This window comes from Lissotriton helveticus, chromosome 5_1, assembly GCF_964261635.1.
Source record: "Lissotriton helveticus chromosome 5_1, aLisHel1.1, whole genome shotgun sequence".
NCBI classification, from domain to species: Eukaryota; Metazoa; Chordata; class Amphibia; order Caudata; family Salamandridae; genus Lissotriton; species Lissotriton helveticus.
The window spans coordinates 2,142,612,412-2,142,627,962 of record NC_136065.1 but is presented as its reverse complement, the minus strand read 5'-3'; the positions used below and the strand labels follow the sequence as shown (position 1 = coordinate 2,142,627,962).

General features: G+C 46.9%; 1 protein-coding gene across 2 annotated transcripts in view; it reads left to right on the top strand.

Moving 5' to 3' along the window:
• NUP188 (nucleoporin 188) overlaps positions 1-15,551 on the top strand; it is a 761,473-nt gene that overhangs the window by 613,168 nt on the left and 132,754 nt on the right. For both annotated transcript variants that reach the window (XM_078646272.1, XM_078646271.1), the window contains exon 34: positions 6,998-7,179. In XM_078646272.1, the coding sequence (XP_078502398.1) occupies positions 6,998-7,179 (182 nt within the window). The remainder of the gene's footprint in view (positions 1-6,997; positions 7,180-15,551) is intronic.

Genomic DNA, 15,551 nt, shown 5'->3' with positions numbered 1-15,551 from the left:
GGGCTCACAAAACCCAAGACCCAATCCTGGATAGATTTTGTAGACTACTCAGTAAAGACAGTAGATGGTTGGTTAACCGGACACAATGTGCATGACTTTTTCTGACTTTTTCTGACTTTACAATTTGTTTACGAAGGAACATATTTTAAGTAATTGTACGAATGAAAAGTTAAATCAGCATTTGGTAGACCTAGGTCTAATTTCTCCTCAAGGATTGGGAAAGAAGGCAGACGACTGGGTCAAGACTAGAGAGACCAAGACAACCACTGGGGGTGACCAAAAGAAAGGGGTTATAAAACCTCCCCAGGGGAAATATGGTATAGAATCCCCAAGATAAAAAGTCTTCTAAAGGGCCCAAAAACCTGCATAGGGGGGTGGATCCCAAAACACTCCTTATGCTCCACAACCATATAGGGTAAAGAATTTTGATCCTGCGAAGGCCTGGTGTAACAAATGCAAGAAGTTTGGAGACAAGGCTTGCCATAGCAAGAAGGCCCCTAGTCCCACAGCTTTTAGAAGATCATTGGAAGGGTCGCTACTGATGGGGCGGTAGTTGGTCCGCACACTGAGAAGTCTTTTCACTTCTTCATCATAAATCGGTGGAGTTTAAAACTACCACAGCCCCACCCTTATCGGCAGGCTTTATAGTCAGCATGGAGGTCGGTGTAGCCAAGGAAAATAAGTGGATTACGGCTAAGGAGGCAGAGTTCTTGTGTAATGACAAACCAAGGACCCCTGCCTTCTATATATTACCAAAAATTCATAAGCCGATACGTCCACCACCGGGGGCGCCCAATCGTCTCGGGCATCCAATCAGTTCTGGAACCACTTTCCCAGTTCGCAGACTTCTTTCTTAGTGAGTCTGTGGTCAACCAAAGATAGTTTGTCAGAGACACTACTGAGATTCTTAACATGATTACCGACATGGAATTCGATGGTGAGGCTGAATTTCTGGTCACCATCGACATAGTCTCTCTACTCCTGTATCCCCCAGGACGCAACGCTGGTGGCAGCAGCCCGTGACTTGGGGGCCCAGGAGTGGTTTTATGTTGTTCCACAGAGCCTTGTCATGCAGTGCGTTGAAATAGCACTAACTCGAAACTATTTCTGTTATGAGGACCAACTGTATTTACAAACAATAGGGACATCGATGGGCGCAACGATGGCACCCAGCCTAGCGTGTATTTACGTAGGCCAATTTGAAGAACATGTGGTGGATCATCCAACTAACCCCTTCCAGAGGCACCTTCGCCTCTGGAAGAGGTATATTGATGATATCCTTTGTATCTGGACGGGCAGTGAGGATGAACTATTGGCCTTTTTAAACTGGCTTAACATTCAGGATGCGAGCCTCAGGTTCACATGGTCTTACAGTCACAACAAGGCCGAGTACTTCGATTTAGATATCGATGTGGTAGGGGATTTTCTCCAGACTAGTGTTCACCAGAAACCCACTGATAGAAACTCCCTTTTACTGTACGATTCAAGCCACCCAAGAGCCTTAAGGGACAATTTGCCTGTGGGACAGTTCCTGAGGTACCGCAGGAACTGTTCCTCTACTGAGGGGTACATTGAACAATCTCAGCAATCGGAAAAGAAGCTACAGGAGAGACATTATCCTAACAAGATCATTAAGAATGCCAGAAAAAGGGCTTTAAATACGCCGAGGAGTGTCCTTCTAGAAAAGAACGACAGAGCAAAACAGGAATGTGTACCAGTAGTTATGACATTTGATCCCTTGAGTACAAAAATACGACAATCAATACGAAAACATTGGGCATTATTATCTAATGCGTGTAACAAGAGGGAGAGGGAGGACTAGATAGCTAGTCTGAGTCCCCGAGGGTTTATATGTGATTAATCAAAGAGGACTAGCTTAAGTTGACCAAAGTGTTGCAGTACTCTAATTAGTTCTGTCACGGGCACCTTGTTGGTGTATTCATGAAGCCCTCACCCACCAACCTAGTTGGTGGCATGCTTCATCATCGGGCCCACCCAGTGACACCTAGTATGTCCCGGGTGTGCTACGACGCCTGATTACAGCGGAGCTGGTATATTGCTGAGAGTGCAGTGAGTGAGGTTGAGTGAGTTGTGATTTAAAACGGCTTGGTGGTGGTCCCAGTACCCGAGGGTAAATTAAATTTTAATAACTGGGCCGTCGCCAGCGGTTAAAAGTAATGCTACAGGACGCGTAAGGGTGGCGAGTTACTGCCCCCTGCGTCCTTCAGATGGTCGACATGTTTCAGCCAGTGCCTTAGAGTATTCTGGCTTTTCTCAGGACCGTTTTTTGAAAGGTGTGGTGAAATAAAACAGACTTAGTGTTGTGGTACAGACTATGTGATACACTCACTAAGGCGTTTTTCTATATGTGAGCGGGGGATTCCCTTCTCATGCATACGCTTTGGGTTATTAGCCAAGGCTTCCTGGAGGGAAGCGGTAAGGGGATGACCAGTCTTTCTGGTCAGTGCCTGCCTTGTACCTGTTGTTCCGCCGTCGTCCTCCGGTAGGTTAGTGGGTGAGGGCTTCATGAATACACCAACAAGGTGCCCGTGACATTATTATCTATTAATAACTTTGTCTCCCCCCCCCCCCCCCCCTGAGATTTGCGTTTAAACGATCTAGAAATCTCAAGGACAAATTGGTCCACACTCGGGGCCGACCTACACGTGAAAACAGGGACAGTACACTTCCTAAAGGCCATTTCCCGTGTGGGCTGTGCTCGGTCTGTTCGTTAACAAAAAAGACCACTAGTGTGTCCTATATTATATAGGCCTCACGTGAAAACAGGGACAGTACACTTCCTAAAGGCCATTTACCGTGTGGGCTGTGCTCGGTCTGTTCGTTAACAAAAAAGACCACTAGTGTTACACTGGCTTCTGGACGAGATTGGTTCCTCTCGCGATTCAGTAACTGCAACACCACAAATGTGGTATATAGGTTACAGTGTGCGTGTGTCCTATATTATATAGGCCTCACGACTAGAAAGATTAAAAAAATAATCCAAGAACATTTAAGCACCATAAGAGCAGGTAAATTGACAACTAAATTAGTGCAACACTGCCACAATACCAAACATGACTTCACGTGGGTAGTACTCGAAACAGTGAAAGGACTTAACATTGAGAAAATCCTGTTCTCTAAGGAAGCCCGTTGGATTTTTTATGAGAAAACTGATCAAGTGGGGCTGAATGAGCTTATTGAGCGGAATAAAGTGAATTAATTAACCTCTTTTTTTGCTGGCCAGAACTTCAGAACCAGTGGCTCTCCAGATATTGGGTTGAGCGTGAATAACACTCAATGGTCGGTGTAATTGAGAGTATCAATTGTACAGCATAGAAACACTTAATCACCATTCTCATACTGACACCAAGATGCTTTATAATAGATGCATACAGTATCTATGATGATGAGAATTAAGTCAAACGTAAGAGATCCATTACTGGGGTATACCTATATGGCTTTTGTTAATGGGTGCCTCTCAAAACACTATAACATCTGATATTGTAGAATCGGTGTTGAATGACACTTGAGGAGATGCGTTTTTAATAACTAACCATTCTCAAAGAACACATAAAAATTATAAAAACTCTATATTGTCCTATAAGGGCGCTTATTTTGCTACTAATGATATCATGTAAGAAGGGGGGTTGTAACAGCGAGGATCCTAGTTAAATATTGCCCTGCTCCATGACAATCGAATCCCTCAGATTAGAAAGGAAATGTAAATGGTTTCTATAAAGTTACGGGCCCCTTTTTATAAAAAAAACCTATACTTTCCCTAGACTGCTCCCCAAAGAAAGATGGTGCATTCCGCGACTGGGATTAGAAATTAACTAAATCTCTATCCCAATTTAAGATGGCGGACCTTTTCTCGCGAGATTACGCGAGGAGCCGCGTTAGTTGTAATATAAACGAAGGAAGCGGCGAGAACACCGTGCAGAGGGAGACAACACGCTCCGTGTTGCCTGGGTGGTAAGGAGGGGGCACCCCGGTGACTCGTAGACGTTTGGGACAATTAAGATAGAGCTATACGTTATGTTTTTAGTGGCACATTTTGAATGGGGGCATATAGACCGAGAAGCAAACAAGCTGATAAAGAATTTTGGTTGGGGATGTATTTCAAGTGAGTGACACGCCAAGGTTGTAGATTGACGGTGACGCCGTGGTGAAGTGTCGTGAATAGTAGTTACTTGCTGTGGTTAGGTACACAAGTGCAGTAGCTGACAACACTTTTTTGCCTGCAGATACAAGCGACTATAGAAGCACTGTTTTGCCCAAAAGGGTTTCACGAAAGGAAACTTGTTTTTACTCACGAACCTCCTAGCTGGTAGGCTACATCATGGCTCACAGAGGGTAAATATGCTAAAGATAGTGCAAATTGAATCTCTAAATTTAACAAAGAGACCTACTTTTGAAGAATGAATAACTACACATTGTGTCTGTGTTTTATTTTGTTGACAGTTTTTTAGATTGATGTGTCCAATACATGGTGCTGTGGCAAAAAAAGCTTGGCCCTGGTGAATCTGCATGAAGCAGAGAAACATGTTGGCATCTAACAGTGGTATGCATATATAGCAACCTACACTGTTTTTTAGTTTGAGTGGGTTCACTGAGCAAAAGAATAAAATTGTTGTGCATCGAGTGAATCCTTCCAATTTTAACCTAATTTTTCCACACTGTGAGGTGTGACTTATTTCTGCACTTCACATTTCGCACCTTTATACCACTTACACTTTTCTTTGGACACTTTTCTGTTAAGAGAGTAATGACCGCCGATGATGATAACAATGGGCTCATCTGGTGAGTACCTACCAGTGGCCCGCTTGGTGGTACGCCCGTGAGGGGTCATTTCACTTTTTCACTTTAAGTAGTGTATGAATGGGACTGAAACAGTTGAGTGTTAAGCCTTTGAGTCCCTAATACCCTAAAAAACTGTCAACAAAGTGTGGGAAAGGGTTTTTATGGTATACATATATAAATACTACTGAATAGAGTACAATGAAGGTTATGTAGAAAACTACAAACCTTCAAGTGGACTATAGCAAGGAGATACGACAGACTAGGATCTTCGTAGTCCTAGGACCCTGGTCTTTTTTTGTGTATAACTCTTTGAGTGGAGGGCCACCAGGGTTCTTTTCACTCTTTGCTCCATTGTAAATGTGTCTGAGAAGTTTGATACCAAACTTCTCAGTTTTCAGTGTAGCCATTATGGTGCTGCGGAGTTTGTAATGACCAACTCCCAGCACCATATACACTTAATGGCAGCACTGTACTTACAATGTCCAAGAATAGACTTGTACACTGCAGGGTTACAGGGTTCATGCACCTGTACTCTCACCACTGGTATAGGGCACCCAGCTAGAGGAGTGACTCAGGTTTGTAACACAGGCCCCCACAGCCCCGCGGTGCGGGGTGGCCCAAGCTGCAGGGGATCCCCTCATCACTGCACCCATGCATGAGAGCTCCAGATTAAATCTGGTGTGGGGCCCCTGTGTGTATCTGGCACTTTAATTACGCCACTGAGGTGACTGATCTATGCCAGGGCAGTGGGTTGTAGACATGAGACACAGAGATGTGTGCCATGTTGACTCTTCACTTTGTTATGCACCAAAACACGCAGCCTGCAAAGGCAATGTGTATGTGTGAAGGTACAGGACCTCTAAGGGTGGCACAATAAGTGCTACAGCCCTTAGAGGCCTTCGCTGGTCACAGTGCCCTGGGTACCTGTGGTACCATTTACCAGGGGCGGACCTGTGGCCAGAGATTGTAATTGGGTTTAGGCTTCAATGCAGTTTTACGGAAAGAACATAGGCCCTGGATACCTGAATAGCAGCAGTCCAGGGCACACTCAAAGCACATCAGCAATTCAGCAAAAAGTGGGGGCAACCATGCAGAAAGAGGGCACATTCTCACTAACTTTTCGCCGAACCGGATGACCGCATGGTGACGGGTGTAATTTTCACCTATATACTTTTCTGAGCCTGTGAACTAATACAACCCATATGTATGGATATACAGAGCGTGCAAGATAATAATTTTATTAATTAATTTCTGAATTGACACTACCTATACATGGGAACATACATAGTTTTCAAATTAATTGGTACAACATATTGGCAACACCTACATGAATGAACATATTTTACACTTTAAGCCCTGAAGAAGTCCAATCGAGGACGAAACGTGTTGGCGGTTGCAAATTATAACATGAATAAAGAATGAATTTAAACAACGCAAGTTCTTATCCATTCTTTCTTAGGAAAACAACCATTCACTACAAATCTATCGTATTATATATGGTCCATTTATGATATGTATATACATTTATATCTTTGAAAGAGTGCAGGGCTGTTTTTGTGCTACACTTTCTCACTGTAACTCGTTCCTCATATTGATCTCACCCGTTTACAAACTTCTTGGGTATACAATTCCCATTTGGTGTCTCAATGTGTTCCTTTTAAAGGCATCAGGGCAGTGTCGACTTGTCTACAAATTTTTCTTTTGAGTTTGAAATTTAAATCATAGTGTACGTACTACTATATTTTCTCACAATAACAATTTCTCCTTAATAAGTCCCAAGATGTTAGGAATGAAATGAGTTGGCTGACTTAAAAATCAATATACTAACTGTACCATAGAAGAAAGTTTAAATCATTTTTAATAAAAAAGCATTTAAAGAACAGCTATATAACTGATTCATAAAGGCACAATTTTCAAACTGCATGTATCTTGAGTGCAACCCACTTGTCATATAATTATTGCACTTATTCTAAACTGTCTTAGTATAGTTTAATTTGAGGGCCTTTTGCCGCTGGGTCCTGTCTGGGATTTAACCCTGTACTTCACGTTGGATGTTTAGAAACTAATTTGATATGCTGTGATGCTTGCTAAGGCTACTCTTTGTGAATTGCCCATTATTTACTGTGGAGGTTCTTTAAGCAGAGGTGTGGGCCATACCCTTTCTCATATGGTGTCCTGTACTACATCTTTTCCTCAGCAAGAGAGATCCCTCGATACTCACAGCTGTTGCTGAGCCTGTGTGAGACGTTGCAGGATGAGGCAGTTGCACTGCTGGATCAGACACGCCACGAGCTCAGCACCGAAGAGGCTACAGAAGACAAGGATTCCATGGAGACGGACGACGGGCAGCGGCTGAAACACAAGGACCAGCGTGATGGGGTAAAACAAAAAGGGATTCTCCAGGCGCCAGCTCTGCATGTTTCCACTTTTTAGATACTCATGACTGCCCTTTCTAGCCTTCCTCCTCTCCTACCATCTCAAGTGGCCCGTCTCTCCTTGTCACTTTTGTTTCATCCCAAGTGATCATTACTGCCATCCATGAGTACCTTGCTTCTTGACCAAATATAATTGCAGGTCTTATCTTTAGGCATTGTCACATAATTAGTTCTCCATTCATTCCCCATCCTCTGCTTGCATTAACTGATAAGGTTACCCATTTTCAGTTCCTACTAACCCGAAAATGTTACCTGGTTTTAACCTCTTGTAATAAAAAAAGTTGCAGGTAAACACACAAAATTGGCGAGGTTGTTAGTCCATTCGGATGGATGAGTAACCCAATCCGAAATTCTTAATTTATAACCAATATTGGGAACTAAGTTCATTTAAATGCAAGTTTGAATAGTTTGGTTTCCAATGTTGTTCTGAACCTCATGTGGTTTAGTTCAGATCTCTGGTTTGGACCAAGAGTGTTCCAGAGCCTGGAACATAGCAAGTCCAGTCATCTGCCACCTGCGTTTCATTCTCCTGAGCGATCCTTGTCCATTGGTCAAACCCTGAGCAAAGTCCTCAAGCTGGGGGAATAGTGAGGAGATGGATTTGACCTTCTACTGTCTCCTCATTTAGAACCCTGCACCCTGTTTGTACATGTTCCCTTGTTCTGATTTTTATTGTTTTACTCATCCATTCCATGCTTATCATTATTGCAAATTTGTATTCCATGTTTCCCCAGCATTGGATCTTTTGAAGATCCCATAAATATCTTTAGAAAAGACCTAAGCCAATCAGGTGAAGCACAGTGAGCCCTTAGGCCACGTCACCATTATCATAATAATTCTAAAGACGCTTGTGAAGGGAGTCCCACTGAGCTCTGCTAAGCCCACTTCTAATTCCATCAGCTGCTTATATTTGCTTCGTAATCCATATTTATCCCATCCAAAGACAGCCTCCCGTCTTCCGTTAGTAGTTTTAGGAGAGTGAACAGACAATGTCTGATTCTGCTTAGTCCTTTTCAGACGTTGTGGGCTGTATGGAAAGTGAAGTCTCATTTCTGGGGATCATATAAGAAGTGCATCTATTGCTCGCGTCCATTACACAAGGCCATGAACTGCAGGATATGTCCGACATTTTCAAGTAAAGCCCTCTGTGTCCAAGAGGGGTGTGCTGTTGTTGTGGCTTCAGAAATACAAATCAAAGGTATCCTTTCCTCTGAAGATGATTCGGATGGCTCGTTACACATTCCAAAGAAACCCTTGAAGTTGTTCAGAACATAAATGAACCACCAAGCCTCCTTCAGATAAAATTCTTCCAACCTCTACAGAGTCCTCTAAGAAAAATCCTCAGAAAAGTGGATAAGAAAACTACCAGGTATCAAAGTCCATCATATGAGGCAATAATTACTATAAAAAAAAAAAACTCAACGTGAGCCAACCACAGGCAGACTAAGGTCTGAACCATCTAAATCATTAAAGAAAGAATCTCCAGAACAGGCCTAAAGATTGACTAATCCTTGGGCAACAACACTGTTGATGGAAATGGAGTTCACCACACCGAAAAAGAAAATCGCATAGACAACCAGAAATCCGTTATCAAAGAAACTTGATTTGTCACGGTAACTGCGGTCATTAATGACCCTGACCACATCCATTATTCTGAATAGTAAAGACTTAAAAGCTCACTCTGTTGCCTTAACTCACCTCTCCAAGTGAGGAATATTCATTACCACCTCAGAGGCTTTTAGATATGAAGGACTTAGAATATGATGACCTTTTTAACCTTCCCTGCAGTACGACACAACCGTATGTCTAGCACTAGGACACAGATAGTCTGATGGATATATGTACCTGCAGATTCTTAACCTCTTGAATATCCCATACACCAGCATCCACAGAACCTTTCTTGAAAGCTGCCCCACGTTGACGGGTGTCCAAATGCGCACGGCTCCGCACGCATTGTAACATAGGGGTACCTCTCAGATCATAGACATCTTACACAGTGAAGAACTCCCAAAGTTTTCTCCATGTGCGCTCACTTAATGGACTGTGGTTATTTAAGAAATCGTAAAGAAAAGATGATGTTTTCCCTTTCTTGCATTAATATGTCAAGCTCATGTAACCAATTTACTCAAAAAGCAGATAAGTTGTCTTAATGATTCATTTAGCTTTTGAGAGAAACATTTACATGGAACAAACATACACTATAATGTTTACGTCAAAGACAATACATTAATTAAGACAAAACACCAACAAATAAATCATGACTTCATACTACAAAGAAGAAAAAGGAACATTCTTAACCTTATAAACAAAGAATCATCACACAAAAAAGGGGACATACTGTACAGTGCATGTAACCCTACTGGCCCGCTGTGACGCTTATTTGGATAAGTGTCCAAGCTTTTCTTTTTATGTAAGGTCTTTGGGCCTTCAGACCAGAGGTACTTCGGGTAAGAGATACAGAGGATTTGGGAGATCTTCCTTTCGCTCTTACAAGCAACCACCGCAGCAGCAACAGCAGCAGAATTATCTGTACAAATCGTACAGAGGTAGAAAGAGAGGCCGCCCTAGAGGCCGTCAAGCTTCCTCCTCCTCCTCTTCCCACCTCCCTCCAACCACTGCAAAGCAGCCCCAGTTTGCACCAGTGATGATTCAAATGGGTTAAAAACACGCAGTTTTTAGCTGAAGGCTTCCCTACTGCGGGATAGGTTGCCACCTTAGAAGGATCTGTTATGGGAAACCACAGGGAGATACTTCCACATGATCAATGCTGCACTAAACCTGACCACACTCTTGTTCCTAAAGGTTATTTGTTTGTTTGTTTGTTTGGTTAAAAAACTGGGAAATCAACGCCCATCACTTTCTGGCTTACCGCTCGAAATGCCAAGACCTGTGACTGTAACGGTTGTCAAACTACTGATTTTGTTGGCTGTCTCTCTGTAAAATGTATAACATAACTCTACCACCATGACTGAATGTTAGCGTCCGGCTCAACGGGTTGTAGGCATTCTGCAGTGTAATTGTAAGATGCAATAAAAGTTTTTGATCCCAAAAAAAACAACAACAAAAAACACGCAGTTTATTTGGTGAACTACTTTGGTGGTGCAAACGTGTAATAAGCAGCCTGTTTCAGCACTGAGTGAGGGAAAACATTTCCTTTAAATCCGAGGCACAATAAGTTTGAAATTAGGTTTATTATGAGTTCGGTATTTTCTTTTGAGTTTGGCATGTTGCATAGTTTATTATGAGTTTGTAGGGCTACAGCACCTATATTTTATGCAGCAATATATATGATGTGCAAGTGATGCACCTTGCACTACTCCAGACAAATCCCTATGGTTGCTTTAGTGGTCTTTGATGACCATAAAAAGCTCTCGAAGTGGTAGCTTCAGGCTTATCTTGAAGAAGTGTTAAGCAGCTTGTTTTACCAGGTTAACCTTAGAATGTACGGTAAATGTAAGGAAACCACGCAGTGTATATAAAAAAATACTTGTTTTTATTACACAACACTCACTAACACATAGGTGTATCTTCTACCCGGAGATTTCTGATTTATACCTCTGCATGTGGATTCCTCACCTCATGAATATCCCCTGCGCCAGCATTCCGCTGAAACTTTTTCCTAGCTCTCCACGCAAAAGTGTTGACGGTGATCTTGTCGCTGCAGCTGTGAGGACCAGGGGATGCTGAGGAATACCAGGAGCCGTGCACCAACTTTCGAATGTTGGGGAATAGGTGGTCAGTGTCTGCTGGGATCACAAACAAGCCTTGGTAGCCGCAATGAGCAAAGTTGCGTCCAGCAAGGTTCAAGGGACTTACCAACAGCAGGATAGTCCGAGCAGGTCCCAGCATTTAGGGGAGCCCACTGAAGCAGGAGGAGACGCTCCGAAGGAGCAACGTTGGGTCCAGCAAGGTTCAAGGGACTCACCAACAACAGGATAGTCGGAGCAGGCCTGAGCAAGCAGGGGAGCCCACTGAAGCAGGAGAAGACCCTCAGGAGGAACCACAGGTCAAAGGCACGGGAGTCACAAGAGGACCTCGAGCAGCTCACCAAGAAGGAAGTCCCACGGTACAGAGGGATTTGTGAGGATGCTGTACTTGTCAGGAAGAGATGCTGGAGGCTGGAGTTTCTTGTAGCCCAAAGATCTCTGGAGTTCAGCCTGCTTGGTTGAAGTCTTCTGAATTTTCTCCTGATGTACAGGCTACTTTAATAGATCTTCCATTTGATGTTTCCGGCCTGTTTGGAAAAAAGGCGGATGCTGCCTTGGACAGTAAGGCGACGGCTAGGTCTTTGGGCCTTCAGACCAGAGGTACTTCAGATAAGAGATACAGAGGATTTGGGAGATCTTCCTTTCACTCTTACAAGCAACCACAGCAGCAGAATTCTCTGTACAAATCGTACAGAGGTAGAAACAGAGGCCTTCTCCTCCTTCTCCCACCCCCCTCCAACCACAGCAAAGCAGCCCTAGATCCGCCATTCCGGATCATGTTGGTTCTATAGGTGGTCGGCTCACTCATTTTCTAAGGGATTGGGAATCGGTCACATCGGACCTTTGGGTTCTTAATCTTGTGGAGAATGGGTATACTCTTCCTTTTTGGGAGTTTCCCCCAAATTATCCTCCTTGCCAAGGATTTTGCACGAAGGACCATCTGCTTCTCCTGCAGGAGGAAGTCCTGGCTTTACTAAGAAAAGGTGCGATAGAGGTGGTTCCGGAGCAGGAAAGGGTTCAGGGATGCTACTCCCGGTATTTTCTGATACCCAAGAAGGATGGCAGACTTCGTCCAATCCTGGACCTCAAGGTCTTGAATCTCTTTCTGAAACAGGAGAAGTTCAAGATGCTCACCCTTGCACAGGTTCTTCAAGCGCTGCTGGAAGAAGACTGGGTGGTGTTGATCGACTTGCAGGATTCGTATTTTCATATTCCCATCCTGAAGCCACACAGGAAGTATCTCGGGTTCACGGTGGAATCGCAACATTACCAGTTTGCGGTCCTTCCGTTTGGTCTTACTACTGCACCTCGAGTCTTCACCAAGGTGATGGCTGTGGTGGCAGCACATCTCAGAAGGTCAGGGATACCAGTATTCCCTTATCTGGACGATTGGCTGATCAAAGCAGAATCTCCGGAGAATGTGCTCCATCATCTGCAAGTCACAACTCAGTTGTTGTACACGTTGGGCTTTTTGATAAATGTGCCCAAATCTAACCTGGTGCCCTCCCAGCGCAACCTGTTCATAGGTGCGGTACTGGATACCACTGCGTGTCGGCCATTCCCTCCTCCGCAAAGGATTCGCGACATACAGGATATGATTCCTTTATTTTACAATGGAGCGGTTGTACCAGTCCTGAAGGTCCTTCGTCTGCTCGGTCTGATGGCTTCCTGCATTCTGCTGGTCAATCATGCACGCTGGCACATGAGGGCACTCCAGCGGTGTCTCCGCAGGCAGTGGTATCAACACAACGGAGATCTCAGGGAGTCAATCAGTATCTCCAGAGAAGCTGCGGCAGATCTGTCTTGGTGGAGCGTGGAAAGCAATCTGACTCAAGGGAAGCTGTTCCACTTACCTCCATCGGTGGCCACGGTGATAACGGATGCATCCACCCTAGGGTGGGGTGCTCATCTGTGGGATCTGGAGACCAAGGGTCTTTGGTCTCCAGAGGAAAGGTTGCTTCACACCAACCTTCTAGAGTTCCGGGCGATACGTTTGGCGCTCAAGGCCTTATTACCTCCCTTCGCGGTCATTAGGATCTGAAAGAAACAGGTTAGTATTAGATTCCTTACCTTAGAATATCCCCAGGCGTCGGTCTAAAACCGGAAACTTTTGCGTAGCAGTACCCCTGCGCGTCAGTAGGCGTCGTCTGCGGCTCCGCGTCCGTCGTTGGCGCCGGGATGACGTCGCCAGAGTACTTAGACGCCGCCCTCGCGCGCTGACGTCAGTTCTTCTTTTTTCCGCGCCAGCAAGCGCCGATCTGGAAAAAGTGGTACCCTTTAGTCATTTTTTGACTAAACTTTATCGATCCTTTTGATCTGTTTTTTGAGTCGAACGACTCCAACCCTGTGCCGAGTGATGCCGGTTACCAACCCCCAACGCCGGTTCCTGTATTGCTTAGGGGCCGACCACGATGACAAGTCGTGCCCCGACTGCCGGGCCTTGATGTCGAAAGCTAGGCGGGAGCGGTCCCGTAAGCGCCTCGAGCTCTGGCAGTCGGCCCCGTGCCGCTCGAGGTCCCGGTCCAGGGGGAGGTCGAGGGACCGGTCGCGGGGCCGGAGTCGTCACAGCTCGGTGAGTTGCCACCACTCATCAGGCTCCAAGTCCTCAGGTAAGAGGCACAAGAAGTCGAAAAAGCGACACTCTTCTTCTGACTCTCCTCGACGCTCGTGCCACGCGGCCGGGGGTTCGGGCGACACTGCCCACGCGGCTCCGCCGGAGCCGCCGACGTCGCGGCCTGCTCCATACCCGCCGGTCCTTGGGCAGAACGCTACGCCGGAGGAGATCGATGCCTTCCTCAGGGCCATGAGGTCGCTCACTCCTCTGTCAGGTTCCGCGGCGCCTTCGGGCCCCGCGGTCCCTACTGGAAGCCCAAGTGGGCCGGGTGCTTCGGCCCTGGCGCTGTCGGGTGCTTCAGCGACTTCGGTCCCGACGCCGCAGGGCCCAGCTGGATCCGTCGGATCCGGGTCGCCGCTGGTCCACCTAACGACCCCTCTGCCGGCGTCGACTCCTAGGGTGTCGCCCCCGACGCCGTCCCGATCCCCCCCCCTCAATCCGGTTCCAGTGCCGGAACGGCGTTAAACGACGCCGCATTCGATGCCGAGAGAAGTGCCATACTTCTATGATCCAGCCCCATCATTTGAACCTGAGTACCAGAAGATGGAGGACGAAGCGGATTGGGAGGGGTCTGAGGACCCTCTGGCATGGGAGTGCCAGTCTTTTCAGGACTGGGCAGTTGAACTAGGGGAGGCCAGTGGTTTGGACACTTCGCCCAACACTGGATTTGTCTCCCCTCCTACCGTGGCTACGGAGGATGGGGCTGCCTACAGTGTGGTGTTGACGAGGGCAGCCAAGGCCTTGTCTCTTGAGCTCCCCGTCGCAGCCGTGAGGACTAACCTCCTCACTGAGGTCCTCAAACCGCAGGCAAGCTCTTCGGAGCCTCTACTGCCGTTCAATGAGGCCTTAACTGACGTTCCGTTGGGCACTTGGTCTAGGCCCGCTACAGGTCCCCCTGTAGATAGGAACGTGGCCAGATGCCACCGCCTGGCCCCGGGCGACACTTGTTTCCTGTCCACCCACCCCACCCCCGAAAGCCTGGTTATCCATGCCTCTAATTCCCAGACCGCATTCCCGACAGCTCCCCCTGATCGGGGATCCAAAAGGTATGAACCGTATGGAAAAAAGATGTTCTCACTTAGTTTGGGGTTGTAGTCAGTCACCACCGCTTGCCTTTTGGGCCGTTATACCCACTCTCTGTGGGACACGGTCGCGGACGGGTTGCCACAATGCCTGGAGGAGGCCCGGGTTAAACTCGCCCAAGCCCTTGCGGAGGGGCGAGATGCAGCACGGTATTCCATTCGATGTGGGCTGGATACCACGGACTCGCTAGGCAGGGTGATTGCGACGACGGTGGCGGTTCGCCGCCACGCCTGGCTGAGGTCCGCCAATTTTTCAGCCGATGTCCAGAACAACCTTATGGACATGCCGTTTGATGGCCGTTGCCTCTTTGGCGACAAGGCAGACAGTGCACTTAAGCGCTTTAAGGACTCCAGGGCTACAACCAAGTCCTTGGACCTGTCGGCCCCGCGCCAGCAATCTGCTGCCTTTCGCCCCTTTCGTGCCCAAGGTTAGGGGCGCCCCCACACGTCCTGCCAGCCACGGGCCGCAGACTGACATTCAGCGCGGTGGCGGCCGTGGTAACCGCCGTGGCGGTGCCAGGGGACAACGGCGAGGCCAGTCCACATCCACCCCCGCAGCATCCGCCTCAAAGCCCTCCTAGTCCAAGCTTTCAGGCCCATTGAACGCCAGTGGGGGCAGGGTTTGCCATCACCTCCTCCACTGACGCAACATCACATCGGACAGGTGGGTGCTGCAAATCGTCCGAAGGGGCTTCTCCCTCCTCTTCGAGGCGACCCCTCCAGCCATGCTACCGTAATACCACCGCGTGTCGGGGGATCACTTGCAACTTCTGCAAGAGGAAGTTACGGCCCTCTTGGCCAAGGGGGCCATCGAGCGCGTTCCTGGGCCAGAAGTAGGGTGTGGTTGTTACTCCCACTACTTTCTGGTTCCCAAGAAGGGCAAAGGGGGCCTACGCCCTATCTTGGACCTACG